The sequence below is a fragment of the Gilbertella persicaria genome, assembly GCF_025201335.1.
Source record: "Gilbertella persicaria strain CBS 190.32 chromosome Unknown B0P05scaffold_22, whole genome shotgun sequence".
NCBI classification, from domain to species: domain Eukaryota; kingdom Fungi; phylum Mucoromycota; class Mucoromycetes; order Mucorales; family Choanephoraceae; genus Gilbertella; species Gilbertella persicaria.
In genome coordinates this window covers 305,134-321,986 of record NW_026251983.1, presented here as the reverse complement: position 1 = coordinate 321,986, position 16,853 = coordinate 305,134, and the positions used below count along the sequence as shown (strand labels likewise).

General features: G+C 35.6%; 9 protein-coding genes across 9 annotated transcripts; all 9 read left to right on the top strand.

Annotated features, from left to right (window-relative positions):
* Nucleotides 1-40: 40 nt before the first annotated feature.
* Nucleotides 41-1,549, top strand: B0P05DRAFT_471178 (allantoinase; the record flags this gene model as incomplete). The annotated part of the gene is made up of 3 exons (XM_051574599.1): nt 41-272; nt 320-1,211; nt 1,255-1,549. The coding sequence occupies 3 exons, from the start codon at nt 41-43 to the stop codon at nt 1,547-1,549; spliced, it is 1,419 nt and encodes a 472-aa protein (XP_051434466.1).
* Nucleotides 1,550-1,779: 230 nt separating this feature from the next.
* Nucleotides 1,780-2,562, top strand: B0P05DRAFT_471179 (uncharacterized protein; the record flags this gene model as incomplete). The annotated part of the gene is made up of 1 exon (XM_051574600.1): nt 1,780-2,562. The coding sequence occupies one exon, from the start codon at nt 1,780-1,782 to the stop codon at nt 2,560-2,562; it is 783 nt and encodes a 260-aa protein (XP_051434465.1).
* Nucleotides 2,563-4,778: 2,216 nt separating this feature from the next.
* B0P05DRAFT_543880 (cytochrome P450) lies at nt 4,779-6,745 on the top strand. The gene is made up of 7 exons (XM_051578481.1): nt 4,779-5,204; nt 5,267-5,319; nt 5,369-5,836; nt 5,884-6,132; nt 6,199-6,394; nt 6,447-6,471; nt 6,524-6,745. Exons 1-7 carry the CDS (start codon nt 4,786-4,788, stop codon nt 6,680-6,682), a joined length of 1,569 nt encoding a protein of 522 aa, XP_051434464.1. The 5' UTR covers nt 4,779-4,785; the 3' UTR covers nt 6,683-6,745.
* A 1,086-nt stretch (nt 6,746-7,831) lies between these two features.
* Nucleotides 7,832-8,909, top strand: B0P05DRAFT_637895 (uncharacterized protein; the record flags this gene model as incomplete). Its single annotated transcript, XM_051583667.1, has 5 exons — nt 7,832-8,092; nt 8,157-8,538; nt 8,595-8,636; nt 8,680-8,776; nt 8,831-8,909. Coding segments are annotated over 5 exons (861 nt in total), but the record flags the coding sequence as incomplete, so codon positions are not given.
* A 660-nt stretch (nt 8,910-9,569) lies between these two features.
* On the top strand, nt 9,570-10,221 carry B0P05DRAFT_543878 (60S ribosomal protein L39). The gene is made up of 3 exons (XM_051578480.1): nt 9,570-9,590; nt 9,732-9,835; nt 9,890-10,221. Exons 1-3 carry the CDS (start codon nt 9,588-9,590, stop codon nt 9,936-9,938), a joined length of 156 nt encoding a protein of 51 aa, XP_051434462.1. The 5' UTR covers nt 9,570-9,587; the 3' UTR covers nt 9,939-10,221.
* Nucleotides 10,222-10,605: 384 nt separating this feature from the next.
* Nucleotides 10,606-11,292, top strand: B0P05DRAFT_543875 (uncharacterized protein). Its single transcript, XM_051578479.1, has 2 exons — nt 10,606-10,780; nt 10,840-11,292. The coding sequence occupies exons 1-2, from the start codon at nt 10,623-10,625 to the stop codon at nt 10,892-10,894; spliced, it is 213 nt and encodes a 70-aa protein (XP_051434461.1). The 5' UTR covers nt 10,606-10,622; the 3' UTR covers nt 10,895-11,292.
* A 377-nt stretch (nt 11,293-11,669) lies between these two features.
* B0P05DRAFT_121733 (uncharacterized protein) lies at nt 11,670-12,450 on the top strand. Its single transcript, XM_051572991.1, has one exon. The coding sequence runs from the start codon at nt 11,833-11,835 to the stop codon at nt 12,316-12,318; it is 486 nt and encodes a 161-aa protein (XP_051434460.1). The 5' UTR covers nt 11,670-11,832; the 3' UTR covers nt 12,319-12,450.
* On the top strand, nt 12,394-13,006 carry B0P05DRAFT_543871 (uncharacterized protein). Its single transcript, XM_051578478.1, has 2 exons — nt 12,394-12,762; nt 12,807-13,006. Exons 1-2 carry the CDS (start codon nt 12,498-12,500, stop codon nt 12,899-12,901), a joined length of 360 nt encoding a protein of 119 aa, XP_051434459.1. The 5' UTR covers nt 12,394-12,497; the 3' UTR covers nt 12,902-13,006.
* A 2,292-nt stretch (nt 13,007-15,298) lies between these two features.
* Nucleotides 15,299-16,847, top strand: B0P05DRAFT_121705 (uncharacterized protein). The gene is made up of 2 exons (XM_051572990.1): nt 15,299-15,705; nt 15,766-16,847. Exons 1-2 carry the CDS (start codon nt 15,523-15,525, stop codon nt 16,741-16,743), a joined length of 1,161 nt encoding a protein of 386 aa, XP_051434458.1. The 5' UTR covers nt 15,299-15,522; the 3' UTR covers nt 16,744-16,847.
* Nucleotides 16,848-16,853: the final 6 nt, after the last annotated feature.

Sequence of the window (16,853 nt, the reverse complement as noted above, 5' to 3'; positions counted from 1 at the left end):
ATATATCTTCTCTTATCTCCCTTTTGTTTCTTTCTCTATAATGGCTACTTCCTTTCAACGTCGTTATTTGCTTATCAAAGCTCAAAAGGCCATTCTTTCCCCTCAACACCAACAAGCACCTGTTGAAGTACTTGTAGACCAAACTACTGGTAAAATAATCGAGATTGCACTCGATGGCAAGACTTGCACAACTGTTATCGAAGCAAACCAGACAGAAGTGATTCAGCTAAAACAAGACCAGCTATTAATGCCTGGTTTAGTTGATGCACATGGTAAATAAGCAAAGGGGATAGAAATATATGTATTTACTTTTTTGTAGTGCATTTAAATGAGCCTGGGCGTACAGAATGGGAAGGATTTGAAACAGGTACCAAGGCTGCTGCTGCTGGTGGTATCACCACTGTGATTGATATGCCTTTGAATGCTATTCCACCAACGACAACCGTAGCTAATTTCGATACAAAGCTTCATGCAGCTGAAGGTCAATGTCACGTTGATGTTGGATTTTGGGGTGGAGTTGTGCCTGATAATGCACACGAATTACCTGCCCTAATGGGAAAGGGTGTGCGCGGTTTCAAATGCTTCTTGATTGAAAGTGGTGTTGATGAATTCCCTTGTGTGAATGAGGCAGAAGTACGTCTAGCTATGGATAAAATGATCCACTCTGACCGTGTCTTGCTATTTCATGCTGAAATGGAAGGTTGTGGAAAAGTAGAAACAGACGAAAAAGAAGATCCCCGTACGTATGCTAGCTTCTTACATTCTCGACCTCAGTCACTCGAGACCAATGCAATCGATATGATTATTCGCCTTACAAAAGAGTACTATGAACAAGGTAAGCCTGTCAATACACATATTGTCCATCTATCTGCTGCGTCTGCTGTTCCTGCTATTCGTGAAGCAAAAGCTGCTGGTGTTCCCCTGACAGTGGAGACTTGCTTCCATTATCTCAATTTTACTTCTGAGTTAATTGAAGATGGGGCTACTCATTACAAGTGCTGTCCTCCTATTCGTGAGGCTTCAAATCGCGAGTCGCTTTGGGAAGCATTACTTGATGGGACCATTGATTATGTTGTGAGCGACCATTCCCCTTGTACAGCCCAACTCAAGAGACAAGATACAGGTGATTTTGGACAAGCTTGGGGTGGTATTGCTAGTGTTCAATTTGGTTTACCTGTCTTATGGTCGGAGGGACGCAAGCGTGGTATTACGTAAGTATTTGTGTTTGTTTATGGATGGCTGACATTTCATTAGTCTCCAACAGATTGCCAACTGGTTTAGTCTGGCACCTGCCAAAAGAACCAAATTAGAGCATAAAAAAGGTGAAATCAATGTTGGCAATGATGGTGATTTTGTTATTTGGCGTCCTGAATCTACATTTGAAGTACAAGTATCCGATATTCATTTCAAGAATAAGCTATCGCCTTATATTGGAAAATCATTTTATGGCGTTGTGGATCAAACTATTGTCCGTGGATCTACAGTCTATCATCGAGAAGCCCCTGGACTTTTTGCAAAGACTCCTTTGGGTCATTCTTTACTTAAATAAAACTGCAGGTTGACGTAATGACAGCTCTTTTTTTTTAAAGACCGTATTTGCTTTAGTCGTATTCTTGACAGCTCCTCCTCCCCCCGCCCCTTCATTTATTTTTTTCTTTATCCACTATGCCTAGTATTCATGACTTAACACTGAAAAGATATGACCATGTCAGTCAATTTCTCAATGAAACTAGACCCTTTCTTGAACAACAAGAAATCAAAAACACATTTGTCATACATATGGCACAGCAGGCAGAAGAAAAGAAACATTCTGCCACAAGTTATTATTGTGGTACTATTTGGAACAATAAGGATCTCTTGTTTGCCATCTTTGCTGAAAACGAAGGCTTTTTGTATGCTTCCTGTCTTTTTGATGAGACAAGACCTGATGCGATTGCCATTTTATTCAATGATGTAATTTCTTCTTCACTTGATGACATTCAGGGCCTACATGCTTACCAGCCTGTGCTCTCTACACTAGGACATCTTTGCCAATCACAAACTGGCCATGAACTACAACGAAAGAATCCTGTCTGGAGTCACCAACTTACTCAAGTGGATTGGACACCCCGTGCTCTGTCTATATCACAGCAACAAGAAAGTATGCTACGCATAGCAACAAAAGATGATTTGGATTTGCTACGTCCTTGGACAATTGCGTTTATTAAGGACGTATTTGGAGATACAAATGTCATTCTGGAATCTGTAGAGAGTATTTGTAGAGACATGATTGAGTCTCGTTCAGTCTATATGCTGTGTATAAATGGTGTGCCTGTAACAATGGCAAGAAAAGTGCGACCACTCAAATACGGTTGCTCACTTGCTTATGTCTATACACCAGAAGAGCATCGTCATAAAGGCTATGGAGAGGCCTGTGTGTCCATGGTAAGTAACCTGCTTCTCAAGGAATTCCAGTACGTCACTTTGTTTGTAGATATAGAAATAGATCCTCATAACAATTTATATACCCGTGTTGGTTATGAGCATTATGGTGAAGCAGGTCGCTTTGTACTTTTAAAATAAGAATAAAAAAATGAGCATATTTTATAAAGTTTATTGAGTTATTGTCGTCATTCTAGAGTACATAAACTAAAAAAAGAAAAAGAAAAAAGGTGTCTTGATTTCAGTCGGGCCTAAAGAAAGAAAGAAAAAAAGAGTGGTGCTTGGTTTTGTCCTAAAAGAAAGAGAATTCCATGGTGTCAAGTAAAGGAAGGGACAGTGGATTGACGGGTCGTTGCGTTTTAGGGAAAGGAACGGGAAAGAACTAGAGTAGTTATGATTTTCAGTTCAAAATGCTCTTTTATAAATGACAGGAAGCAAAGTCAATTAAGTTTGATATTTAGTGTCACCAAATTAATGATGATAATAAAAGAAGAACCACGTTGCAGCGTGTGTTCCACAGATGAATCATTTGTTTTGTTTTGTTGTAATTAGTTTATCAGAGTACGGCGCTTATTGAAGAGTGAATAGACATTTTAAACTGGGGCCTTAATTGTTCATCGCGTCATTGAGTTATAGTCTCAATTTGTGCTTCGATGCCTAAAAAACGATAAGTCTTGCACTTCTGAGTTTCTTGTTGACATACGAATCAAAGTTTGACATTGGTTTGAAATGAACATTAATTGGCTTTATTATCATAAGCTGTAAGCATACATTCAGCGCATGAATCAGTTCTCAAGAAATATGCCATATTTGTCAAAAGAACAAGACTTGATAAACAAATACTATCTGTAATCGACATTAAATATTTTGAATAGATGCAAATCGTGTATGAGTTTCTTGGATATTATGAACTTTTGTACATATTAAGTCTCTGATGTGCTGAATTCATTATACTTTCTACTTTGATTATTCTGTCTTCTTTCAAAGTCTTGATACTTTCCAGCTCTGTTCTTTGCTTTACTTGAGTGATAAACAGTTTTTGCACTATCTACTGCTAGATATACTGTACAATTGTGCTGCTTGATTATAACGCTATCAATTTCAATAGTAAAATTGACTTTGGAACCTGCTTAAGTTTTTATCAATAGTAAATATGAAAACAACCGCATTTTATGCGATCTGTTTCATACAGTGGAGAGCGAAATATATTACACGCTACTTGAAGTTGTTGAATCAGACATTAAACTATGGAGTTGGTTTCAAGAGGCACAGAGATAGAGAAGGATTTTTCAAGTGCTTGTTGTTCACATATTGTTTGCGCAGTCTTTTTATCAAAATCATTTGACTCGGAAACGAATATCATGACAAAGTCCTACTGTAAGAAGATTGCCGATATCTATCAATGGTACAGTGGTATTGGTTACCAAAAATGAAACGTTTATTTGCTCAAGTGAAGAAATTAATATAAATCTCTTTTATATTAGCTTTTATTTTCAACTGTGATTTCCTTTAACAACTCAATAATCTCTTCATATTCTATAGAGCCATTTATTGATAAGCCGACAAAAGTATATACACAGTCTCTATCGTTGTACATGTGAATGGTGATCCCATAATTACCTACTGTTTGTGTTTTGGGCTACCCTAATGATTGACCATTCACACTCATGATTACCCGAACTAGGAGTTATCTTATTTCTTGTAATGTTCCCTTTCTCTTTCTCTCTTTTTAGTAATTATTAATGGTCTAGTTGATTATAGATTGCCTTTTCTTTAGATTCACGTTATATAGTCAAGTTGATTTGAGCGTGGTGTTACAATTTTTTTTTTTCGTAAATCAATACCGTAGTACTAGGGCCTTTCCATAGTGTTGAACGAGATGGTATTCTCGTGCTGACATATACACACAGAAGTTTATTAAATTATTATTTTCGGCTTTAAATATTTATATTTAGTCATCCTATCTCGATATTTAATAACACTTTCAAAATGTGTAGTATTCGAGAAGCTTTTTTCTGGAATTCAACTTTTTTTGCTTTGTCGTACATAGCAATATTAATATAAACTAGTCTGCCTAGGTGCGTAGGAGGCTTGGCCCTTATAAAATGCTATAGAGCCAAGAACTTGAGTGAAACTGTCTCACACAATGAAAGCCGCGCTAGAAGATCACTCTGAGCTATTATTTTAAGGTAAAGATTCGATCATAATCGACAATTTCCTTATTGAATAGAGCTGTGTAACGGTCTTTGAGTTTTGTGTATACACGTTCATTTATCTGCACTCAATTTACCAAATCTTAAAAAGTATAAGGCAAAGACCAACCGAGAGCACTTTTTCTTTCTTTCTTTCATATACCTATTTAAAATGGAAAAAGCTACTAAATTTGCGGAATCAATTCGATGGCCATCTCGTATTGACAAAGACAACGTTGCCTTGCCTGTGATCAGCATTGCTGCTGCTGCAACATTACTTTATTCAACTTATCGCCTAGTGTCTTCTAATAACCATCAACGCAATGGCAAGTATACTAAAGAGATTCCTTCTCCTGGATCTTGTTATCCTTATGTTGGCCATATGTTCTCTTTGGGCCAAGTGCCTTCTATCCCCGTCAACAAATGGCATAATGAACTAGGTCCACTTATCAAACTTCAAATGGGTCGTAAGACTTGGATTATGGTGAATGATCCCTTTTTAGCGCACAAAATTTTTGTCAACAATGGTGCAGCAACCTCTTACAGACCCCATACTGTTTATGGATATCATTACTATGGCATGGATGGAAAGTAAGTTTTTTTTTTTAAAAAGAGAATCCGAAAAAATCAAATGTGATTAATATCATAATAAGGGGTGTCGTCTTTGCTCAGCCTGGTGCCGGCTTTAAAAAGAACCGTGCAGCAGGTAACAAGAAATAACTCTTTCCGTTTTATCTAACAAATTCTATTTGCAGCATTGTCCTTATTAGCTCCTAAACAAATTGCAAGTTTTGCACCTAACATCAAAGAAGAATCCACAAATCTCGTAACACGCCTGATTGAAGCTACGGAAAAGTACGGCAGCGTAGATCCTCTCAAAAACCTTGAGTTGAATGCTATGAATGTCATTTTGGAGGCTACATTCGGTAAACGTTTCAAGTCCGTTGACGATCCTGAGTTCCGCAAATTGTCAGAGATTGTAGAATTGTCTATGAAATATGCTGGTTTAGAAAACGACTTATCCAACTTTTTGCCCATTATTTCATTTGTTGACAACTATACCGGTCGCCAATACAAATGGAGAAAGTTCATGACTACAGAACGTAACCCAGCGTACGAAGAATTAATCAAGCAAGCCATGTTAAAAGACAGCCCTAATTTGATGAATGCATTAGAAGAAAATGGATACCCAATGACAATGGATGAAAAGATTGTGTTTGCATGTAAGCATACTTTTGTACATGTTTGAGGATACTTATTGTGTATTTAGCGGACATGGTTGCTGCTGGTACTGATACAATCTCGGTTACATTATCCTGGAATTTCGTATTGATGTGTCACCATCCTGAAGTTCAGAAGAGAGTTTCTGCTGAAATCGATGCATTTGTTGCAAAGCATGGTCATTTACCTACTTTTGAAGAAAGATCAGAAGTTCCTCTCTGTATTTCTGTTATCAAGGAAAGTATGAGATTTAGACCCGCTACTTTCTTTGGCTTGCCTCATACTCTTCATGAAGAAAGTAAGTGTTTTTGTCTCTTTTTTTCTCTATCGACTGATCCCTTTCTCTTTTTTATATAAACAATAGTTGAGGTGGATGGCTATGTTATTCCTAAAGATGCTACTATTCTTGCCAGTATGCATAGTATGCACTTGAATCCTAACTGTTATACCAATCCTGAAAAGTTCATTCCTGACAGATTCATGGACAATTTGAGAACAATGCAATCTTGCGCTAATGGACGTATTGAAGAACGAGACCATTATAACTTTGGCTGGGGAAGGTAAGTGCATCATGATATTAGTCACCCGGTATAAATACTTATCCTATGATAGACGTGTTTGTCCTGGTATTTCATTGGTAAAAATGACACACTTTTTCTTTGCATAAGATTACTCATCTCTTTTGATAGGCTGAAGCTGAAGTTTTTGCCAGTTTTATTCAAGTCTATTCTCGATGCTTTATTGAACCTGCAGATGGAAAGACTATGCCTGATATTGAGACATTGAAGAACGTTGGTCTTACTGTCTTACCTGCTGCTCAAAAACTCAAGTTCACAAAACGTTTTTAATAGCTTTTTGTATTTATTTATTGATACTAAAAATTAAACCTCAAGAATGAAATTGTTTGGAAATACTTGTACGCTTTAGAGATCATCTTTTACTTTGTTTTGTTGATTAAGTGCACCGAAATAGCGCGTCCTTTTTTTTATGTGTGTATTTATCGACTATGGTTGAGTTTCCGCTTAAGTTTGAAATAACTGTTTAGCCTTTGGATTAATTCTGTTTCCCATCTTATGACTAAAAGCAAAACCAAACTTGTATAAATCGATCTACTGAATAGGATGCATTGTTGTATAGCTATTGCAAACCAAGTACACTAGTTCGGAAGTTCATTTCTACTTATAAAATTATGTGTAAATGGTCAATGATAGCATTATCTTACGCCACTTCTTGTGCAAATATACACTTCATTGTATGCGAAATAGTATCAATAGCACCATTTCACTTTTTGTATCATTTTGACGGCCTGGCACCGATAAATTACGGGTTGAGCAGATCATATCCCTTTAGAGTGCATCCATTCAAGTGCAATGAAGAGGCGATTCATTCTCAACAGTGTTGAGTGGTGCATCTTCAAAATCGACCAGATTTTAAACAACAATGCTTTCTTTTGAAAACTGTAGTGACCCAATCTGGTCATATCTTTAAGCTTTACCCCATATATCATTGCGAGTGTAACTGAATTGAGCGTTATTGGGGTGATAGCAAGCATATTGTTCGTCAAAACTGTGATTATAGTTTTGCAGCATTCAATACCAACATTGGTTCATTCGTGGGTCGTGTATCTTCACCAGGAGAGGCTCCATTAAAGATAAGACGTTATGTAAATTGATGTCTTCATTATATTAAAGCATACAGTCAAAGCTCAGACGTTCACCAAGCAAAGCTGCAAAAATCACAAAGAAAACTTAATTATTCTCTTAGGAGAACATACTTAGGACAAATATGTTTCCAGATCAACGGAGCCGCCAAATTTTATAAAGCCTGATGTTCTAAATCAAGCGAATTACCTCCGTTACTTTCTGAAGTGCAATACACTGCAAACATGGCTTTTTTTTTTCAAAAGATCGATAGAGTATTCTCTTTCTATTGACAAGCACTATCATACTCCGCCTGTGGTGCTTGCCATTTGCATACACAACACTTCGTCTGATCTCATGAAGTCAACTACAGCATCTGATGCTTTGCCTTTTCTGTTAGAGTTGCTTTGTCATGGTTGGGCACAAGCATATTATTTAATGAATGCTGGATTTATTGCTAGTCACCTCCAAGACAATCCTCTTAATCCAATTATTGCAGTTGTTTATTTTCTTATTCAACCAAAGCCATCATTGCTTGATATGGATAAGCAAGGTGATGAAACCATCATCATGTTATATGAACTTGGAAAGAAAATATTTGAGATTGCAAAGACTAAAGTTCAATCCATTCAGTTTTTTTTTAGCTTAAACATATTACTTGACTTTATTTCTTTCTGTATAGTTTGGTAGCATGGAGCTGTTTTTACAACCAGAAGTAGCCCTTGCTTGCTTTCCTGTCAGCGTGGTTTTTGGATGGTTCTACTACCATGTTACAATTCTTCCTCCTACGTTTGCAGGTACATACCACTTTTCTACAGGACCTACAGATCTTTGTTGTCTTGCAGACGACATAGGTAACACTACTGGGTTACTTTTCTCTGGACTTATCTCGGATCGACTTTATGCTAGAGCCATAAAGAAAAATGGAGGTGTTGCAGTCAAAGAATTTTGCTTGCGACCTATTTATATCGGTATTCCTTTCTTTGTAGCAGGTTCTATCATGTATGGCTGGTTTCTACATGCCCATGTTCATTGGATGGGTTCCTTTGTTCGTTATACAATGAGTGAGTCTTTTATATATGACGAATATGTTAATACTAACATTGCTCACTTTTACAAGCATTTATTTTGGTTGATTCAAATCATACAAAGGCTGCATCAGGTACAATCCATATAATATGGCTTAAACTAACATTTGCTTCAAGTGTTGTCCGTCAGCAATGCTACTAAAAATATTTGTGGTATGATATTTGCTTTGACCGCGGTATTCATCAGGAATTCGCTTGGTGTCAATTGGTCTTAGTAAGTAGTTTTTTTTTGCTTTGTTTTGAATACGACTAATATGATACACAATAGTACATTGGCGGGGATTATGCTGTTTATATTTGATTTTACAAAAATTTGGTCACAATGGAGAGAGAGAGAAAAAAAAAAAGAGAGAGAGCAAAACATAAGCTGTTAGTAGAAGCTTTCTTACTATCAACTTGCTGTTGTAGAAATATATACGTATATAACTCAAAAGTGAATATACTAACTTACTTTTGTAAATCAACGATAACCATTTAGAAAACTGTATAATGTCTCATTCTCATTTAATAAACAAGTAGTTGTTGATTGTGATACTCTAATGAAAGTAATGCACATTTGTACGATAGTGTTGCAAAAGCTTCTACTAAATGTTGACTGAATAAAATTCTTGAGCCTATAATCATACGAAATATTTGAATAAGGCTTTAAAACTTAACAAAAGTGCCAGTTATACAGAATCATCATGAGCCTTCCATATACCGTCTTTTATCTTGAAAATGTTATAAAAGTCGTAATTTTTTTTCTTCAACTTCTTGCAGATATACACTTTTGTGCTTTTTTTTTTTTTTTTTTTTTTTTTTTACTTGTCTAGATCTACAGGTTAACTACTCATCGAGATTTTCGTGCATATTCAAGTAGATCAAACTTAAAGTCCCGGACCTAAAGGCCTCCTTAGTCCGGATCGAAATTATACTGTACGACCGAACTGGCAAATCCTATCATTCATTCTCAGAAATGTATTGATATCATTAGGAAGGTGACCAAATATAAGTTCCTCCTCTTTTCGCATACATCGCTTGTCGAAATGGTAAGTAGATGGTTGGATACATGGCATATATAAAGATGGAAGGGGAGGGCTGGAATTAGTAGAAAGAGGACGGATTGATGGATACAATAAATGGATGAATACGAAAGAAAAGAGAAAGATACTGATCTGAATCTACATTAGCCTTCTCAAAAGTCTTTCATTACCAAGGTCAAGCTTGGCAAGGCCAAGAAGCAAAACCGCCCCTTGCCTCACTGGTTCCGTCTTAAGTCTGACACCAAGATTCGGTAAAGCGAAATAACAGAAATAGTTTAAACAAGCATACTAATCTTTTGATGTAGTTGGAACGCTAAGAGACGTAACTGGCGTCACACCAAGTTGAACATCTAAGTTCACTTCACCAACTTTTTCAGCTCACCCTGTTTCTTTCTTTTGTAAAGTTAATAAAAAAAGAAAAGAAACGTTTAGCGATGACTTGTATATACGCAAGGTAGCCTGTCAACTTTTTTTTATGATTGTTAAATATAGCATAATTTGATGTGACATAAGGGGAAGTGTTTGTGTGTGAGGAGTTGATCTATGATGTATTCTCTTTATATCTGTCAAGGCACACAGACTTAACAGAGAGAGAGAGGGGGGGGGAGGTGAAAGATCATTCTGGGCACTTATAAATTCCATGCAAAAAATAACAATAATAATGAAATGAGATATGAAAGATAAGCTCTGTATGAATTACTGCAGTGTGAATAACAAGAATAAAAATAAAACGAGCACTTGTTTTGGTATGGTCTGCATGTGTAAAGAAGGGGAATGCTGTTTTTGTTGATTTGTTATGACGCCTAGAACCCCATTACAAATGTCAACAACAAACGCCAAATTTAGTGTCTTTTCGATGGAGAAGTTCAAGATTATCGCACTGCAGCGGCACAGTTCTTGTTATCGATTGACCCATGATAATTGTCAACAACAAAATGTAGAAACGCCAACTTTGTGATCCCCCTTAATATTGTAAAACTATATAAAATAAAAGGCTTCATTTCTTCTTCTTCTCTCTCTCTTTTTCTTTCCATTCAAATGTGGTGCCACGGTGACAATTCACTGAATTCTGATTCAATTGTCAAATCAAACTCGGTTGTCAGTTCATCTCGTAGCAACGTTAGTCATAGCAATACGATTCCCTTGACAAACATGTCTTTTGCTATCAAGCCATTGAATTTGCAAGGCGGTCAATGGTAATTTATCCTTCTATTATGCTCAAACCTTATTCTAATTGTAAAAATCGTAATAATAGCACTTGGTGCGGCAAATATGGTCATAAGAGACTAGCATGTCCATTGTTAAAGTAATTTGTTTATTTACGCCAAACACTATTATGACCCTAACATCTAAGCATGTTCAAGAAAAAAAAAGCACTTTATAAGATATTAACATTTGCGCGCAAAAAAACACTATGTATTATATACACATACATTCACACACATATATATATATATTTATTTATTGAAAACAGCATCCTTTCCTTTCCTTTCCTCTCTCTCTCTCTCTCTCTCTCTCTCTCTATATATATATATACATATACGCTTGAAAACAATACTCCAAAAAAAAACCCCCTTTATGTCCCATTTCTCTTTCTTTTTTTTTATTCTGTATTAACAAAAAAAAGTTACTCTTGCTCAATTATGTATTACAACAACAAAAATAAAATAAAAACTTGCTACTTTTTTTCTTGACAATGTCTAAAAAGATAAAAAATTAAGTTATGTCCGAGCGTTCAAATGTATGTATGAAATCTAGACTATGAAACCTTCTCATAACCTTCCTTTTCTCTCTCTCTCTCTCTCCTTAATAACAGTGCAGTTATAAATAGCTATGGCTTTTTCTTTATTTGTCGAGAAAAGCGACTCTCTAAAGTCAAGTGTTTATATGTAATGGATATGAAAAAGGACTACATCATGTAAAATCGATCTTGGGATTTTACATGATGCACTTTATACTAAAGAGAAGAAATCATGCAGAGAATATAGATCAAAACTCATTATGTTAATCGGATAAAAATCGTCATTTGTTTTGTTATAAGCAACATATCTTATAATGAAAATCTTTCAGAAAAGACTAGAACAAGATACAAGCAAATTCTATCAGGATTCGGGGGAGGGGAGGATGACAAGAAAGGGGTTAAGGGATATTAGATCGAGCCATTTGTCAAACTATTCTTAGCCTTGCTGCTAATTATATTTTACTGGTTGGCTTGAGCGTTTCTGTCTGAGATTCAACAGCCAGTCCAATGCAGTCTGCTTTTTTTTGTTTCTTATACAACGCGATGGAGCAAGATGAGATCGATCCAGTCTTAGAGATCGGCCAACGTACTTCGAGAAGACATAGGCACTTGCCTACTTCCGTTACCTCGGCTGTTCCAACCCGCTCCCTAAAGGGTTACAAACATACGCCACTACTTAAAATGTCATATCGCCCAGTTGAGAAAGGAGAACAAGAAGGAAAAGCAACAGGATACCAGAAGCACACAACAGATACCTACCAAAGACGACGAAAACACCAAGATAAGTTGAAAGAAAGAACAAAGCGACTCATAGCCACCGATACTGCAATCAAAAATAACACGAAAAAATACACTATATGGTGTATAAGTACATTATGGATCTTGTTTTTATGCTACCGCATAGTAACCAGTATGCAGAAAGAGAATTACGAGCAATTAAGCGTAGTCCATTTTATTACGAATATCATCAAGTCAAGGCTTGGTGGTACATAAAGGAGGGGGGAAAATAGGGGGCTACTTGGTTTCGTCAGTATAATCAATGTACGTCTATTTTGATTGTTATACTTGATCATGAGGTTGTCTAAAACAAACAACAATAAATTCTGTTTTTTTCTTATTTCCTTGTGTTTCTTCTTCTTTTTCATTCTCTTTTCTTTTCTGTATGAGCCACAATGTTACAATCAAATAACAACTTGAATAACATGATGTACAATGGAGCTATGGCTTCAGACTGGTCTGAAGAACCACCACAACAACAACGTCCAGAGAAAATCACACATCCAGAATGGGGTGTCATGAAAGAACAGGACTTTCGGCCACTTACCTTAAAGCACCAAAGGGATCTTGAAAACTTGCATCAAGCAGGTAATTTCATCAAGGATTTTTACTTTTGGCAAGCTAATTTGGGTGGATACTGTATGGCTGATATGATACAAAGTAAGTGTTGTCTTGTAAATATATTGTGCTAAATGTATGTATAGATGTCGTGATTTCCTCAGAGGGTGCGTTTGTGTTAGTAAGGAAAATCGTTGATGGTGCACCACATCCTGGCAGAAGAAAGAAGAAGAAGGTTTAACTGTCAAAAGCTGTGGTGGATCTGGTATTCATTTCGAGCATGTAAAATAATTATGTTAATAAAAACACTGTATTGCTTTCATCAAGCATTTTCTTTTTCAAAAAAGTGTGTTCATTATTCACTTGTATTACGATGGCACTAAAGTAAGGGGTTTGTTAAAGGAAAGAGTACTTGGTTATTTAAAAAAAGGGAGAAGGGAGTATAAACGTAATTTCTATTCAAAGAGGGTCTTGTTTTCTCTGGTTGACAGAAAGGGATAATGGAATAACTTCTGCGTCTGGCTAGTAAACATGCTATGCAAATGATTACATGTTGAACGAGTTTTTAGGAATCTTGACTTGGCTACTGATTTACACAAAACAATCAGTGTAAGACAAGTTGAAAATACGAGAAGGATATGAGACAATAAATGCTATTTTCCTCATATTCATCAAAACAAAAAGGCAGCTTTACATCCTGAGTCTTTAGAAGTCAACTGAGGATATATTTCACTAAAGCAGCTAGTGTAACAATCTTGCATTTTTAGTCTTAATCGACATCTATTGAAAGGACAATTTCCATCAAGAACGATGTTGCTGCAAGAACAACCATGGTTAGTGAAGCATTTAAAAAAGACTTTGAACCCAAAGATCCGCATTTGTCGATCATAAGGTATTTTACATTGTATTCTCTTTTCAATAGATAGAATCAGACTGATGTGTTTATTTACAATTCAAAAGAACAAGACAAATTCTTCATTGGCATAGAAGAAAGTAGTTATTTTATTATTGTCAAAAAGTGTGATAGCCAGAAGTAAATTTTAAATAGGGTTGATGCATATGCTTTAAATCGAAAAGATCGAGAAGGAAAGGGGGAAAAGATGCTCTAAGAATATACGTTTGTTAACGATCTCTGTTGAGAAAGCATCGAGTCCATGGCTGTGGAGAGAGCGACAAAAAGAATATTGTATCTCGCTTTAAATAATATGACCTACTCTGTCATGAATAGATAAGTGCTCTGATAATAAAACATGACGCTTTTTTTTATACAACTAAATGGCGTCCAAAAAAGCAATTAAACTGTCTCTCTTTTTTTTTCTTCTCCTAGCATAATAAAATCAGTTGGCAAATGCTTACAAGAAAAATGAGAATAGAACTGCCTTTTGTGACTAATGATGTTTAATGATTAGATTTGATTAAAAAAGGAGAGGAAGAGAAAACATCGTTACTTCTTGCAACGGAGAAAGAAAGAGAAAAAGGAAATGATTTGCGGTTTATTTGATAAAAGCCTTTATTCAATTGCCAAGGGAGACGGTGTTGTCGCAAATAAGAAGCTTGCAATTGCACAAGCGTTAATCCTAGATGGTAGCTGTTTATGCATAATAATTAGTTTTGCTTGTCGATTTGAAATGCTATACAAAAGAAAAAAACTTACGTCGAGGTAGTGTTTTTCTTTAAATAGTTTAGCCAAGTATATTTAGGTTTATTAATGAAGTGATTGTGTAGGGATAAATACTTTAGCAAATATTTAAAGGCAGGTTTTAGACTCAAGATGTAGCTTCCCTTGTTTTTTTAAGGAGAGCACAACTTAATGTTAGATTGTAATTTAAAAAAAAGAGAGAGAGAGAAAGAGAGAGCTTCTCTTTGCTGTTGCATGAATGTGTATTAACCATGTTGATATGTCAAAGGAATTATTTGAAGTAGTAGTACAAGAGTTACACTAAAATAGGGAGAATGTAAGGCAAAGAGTACAATCTAATATAGATTCAAACATTTTGGTACGATCAAGAAGAAACAATATTCATTAAGGATTAAGAGTACAACCTATATTATGTCATTTAAATAAATATATTGACGACACAATAAATTCTGGGTTGGATTAGAGGAATGACAAGCGTTACATAGGATGAACAATAGACCCATCGTCATAAAGTTTAAAACGCCTGTCTATTTTTATTTCTTCTGACCAAGAAAAAGTTTTGGCCAAGAAGTACAGTGTATCTTCTCATGCCATAAGGCATCTTTGTTGACTGATCGATATTCAACGCCAACACAAGTATACACAGTTGAATAACATTTCTTTTTTTGACACCATGATAAAGAGAAAAAAAAACTTGCAGTGGTTACTCAAAATTGTAAGTTACCTTTTTTGGGGCTTGTCAGATGAAAGAATGGCTATGTCAAGTCCTTCTCTCTTGCTCGCTCTTTTATGCAATGGTATGCCATTGCACATAAAAATTAAAAGATAATGTTGTATACAATATTTAATAATCAAAATACAGGGTATTTAATCAAGATACATTCTCACCTTGTTTACGAAAAAGAAAAGAAAAGGGAAAATGTGTTGTTCTTCAGCCACACCTTAGAACTTTTTTTGTTGTTGTTGTTTTTCTTGGTTATTTCTATTATGGATTTAATCAATACTTGGTATCGACAAATAACGTAAATACCAACGAGATAAAATGACAGCATGTAACATGGAGAATGAAATTATATGAAGCCATGAAAGATTAGAAATGGAGCTTCATATTATTTATATTTCTTGCTTTAAAAGGCAAGTGCAAAAAAAACTATATTAAAGATCGAGTTTAATTATCTCTTTCTTTTCTTCTTCTTCTGTATTCTTTTCTCTCTCTTAATAGAATGATAGGCAAACAAAAGCTAGCAACAGTGTTTCTGACAACACCTGTGCTATTTGTCTTATTTGGCTGTTGTCTAATACTTGCAGCAATTCATTATGTTATATTCTTTTTCAAGTCAGCGGAATCGCTTTCCAGCAAGATGCAGAAATTGATTGTTCAAATACACTGCTTGTTATTAAAAAAGGTACAAAAAACGCATATAATTAATGTGCCTGAAGTTTCTAATTTTATGTCTTGTATATAGTCAGTGACAAGAGTGTTAGACCATTATCTACATTTAAAGCAATTCGGCTACTCGTGCCTTCATCAATTTAATTTAATTGCCAACAAGAAAGGAGACACTAATATTATCCCAGACACTTTGTATTCCGAGGTTCAAACCCCAGAAAATAGCAACAGTGTTCAGCCAGTTGATAAAGAACAACCAAAGAAGAATCATGCCAGCGCTATGCTCACCAACAATAATGCATCGGAGAACCTAAAAAGCAAATATAATAAACAAATAATTAAAAATAATCAAGCCTCCTTGAATCAGCATCAACATAAAAATACGGACGAGAAAAACAAAGAGAACGGTGCTTCTTTCTCTTCCACCTCGATGACTCATAAAGATGACTGGATCCTTGTCAACGCAAACAAAAAACACAAAAAAGTTATCGCCGTTGAACAATCACCAAAAGCGTCCACCAAGTCTAGCAAAAAAAAGAAAAGAGCTAACAAAAAGACACACTCTGAAAGACAAATCACCACAAAGCCATCTTCTCTAGACAACAGCACTGTCTCGTGGTCTAGTGTCGCAAGTAGCAAACATGAATATAAAGAACTCAAAGAAACTGGAGAACCAAATGACATGGATGTACCTTGTCTAAGTGATAGCGATAGTATTGCTACCAGTAGCCCTTCTGGATCTCCATGTTTATCAAGCTCACATTTACTGCCGCCTTTTGAAGAAGAAATTCAAATGAAGTACTATTCTCCATTTTCTTCAGGTTTTGATTTTGGTGCTTCTTTTCAACAACCACAACAACCACACAAAAGGTCTTTGTTAGACTTGTTAAACCAAACAGATCATGTCAAGACAACAATCACAGCCAATTCTTTTAAATATTTTGACGATATGATGATGTCCACTTCTTTATACAAAACAAATCAGGAACCTAAACTTGATCCTCTTATGATCAAGATCAAACGAGATTGGAATTCTATTCCTTATTGCACATAATTCCCCCACTTTTCCTCCCTTTTTTTTTTCGAGAAGAAAAACCCATACCCTTTCATTTTCTCTTTTTCTCTCTTGCTGTTTATACTCCACAAACAAATAAACTTAATATG

What these genes read in the sequence shown, in the direction of transcription:
- B0P05DRAFT_121733 (XM_051572991.1), top strand. Translation starts at nt 11,833, where the DNA reads ATGCAGTCTGCTTTTTTTTGTTTCTTATACAACGCGATGGAGCAAGAT.
- B0P05DRAFT_543871 (XM_051578478.1), top strand. Translation starts at nt 12,498, where the DNA reads ATGTTACAATCAAATAACAACTTGAATAACATGATGTACAATGGAGCT. An exon ending in TATGGCTGATATGATACAAA is followed by an intron (nt 12,763 to 12,806) that starts GTAAGTGTTGTC and finishes ATGTATGTATAG; the next exon opens with ATGTCGTGATTTCCTCAGAG.
- B0P05DRAFT_121705 (XM_051572990.1), top strand. Translation starts at nt 15,523, where the DNA reads ATGATAGGCAAACAAAAGCTAGCAACAGTGTTTCTGACAACACCTGTG. An exon ending in ACTGCTTGTTATTAAAAAAG is followed by an intron (nt 15,706 to 15,765) that starts GTACAAAAAACG and finishes TCTTGTATATAG; the next exon opens with TCAGTGACAAGAGTGTTAGA.
- B0P05DRAFT_543875 (XM_051578479.1), top strand. Translation starts at nt 10,623, where the DNA reads ATGTGGTGCCACGGTGACAATTCACTGAATTCTGATTCAATTGTCAAA. An exon ending in AATTTGCAAGGCGGTCAATG is followed by an intron (nt 10,781 to 10,839) that starts GTAATTTATCCT and finishes TCGTAATAATAG; the next exon opens with CACTTGGTGCGGCAAATATG.
- B0P05DRAFT_543878 (XM_051578480.1), top strand. An exon ending in AAGTCTGACACCAAGATTCG is followed by an intron (nt 9,836 to 9,889) that starts GTAAAGCGAAAT and finishes CTTTTGATGTAG; the next exon opens with TTGGAACGCTAAGAGACGTA.
- B0P05DRAFT_543880 (XM_051578481.1), top strand. Translation starts at nt 4,786, where the DNA reads ATGGAAAAAGCTACTAAATTTGCGGAATCAATTCGATGGCCATCTCGT. An exon ending in TAAAAAGAACCGTGCAGCAG is followed by an intron (nt 5,320 to 5,368) that starts GTAACAAGAAAT and finishes TTCTATTTGCAG; the next exon opens with CATTGTCCTTATTAGCTCCT. An exon ending in TTTGTCCTGGTATTTCATTG is followed by an intron (nt 6,472 to 6,523) that starts GTAAAAATGACA and finishes CTCTTTTGATAG; the next exon opens with GCTGAAGCTGAAGTTTTTGC.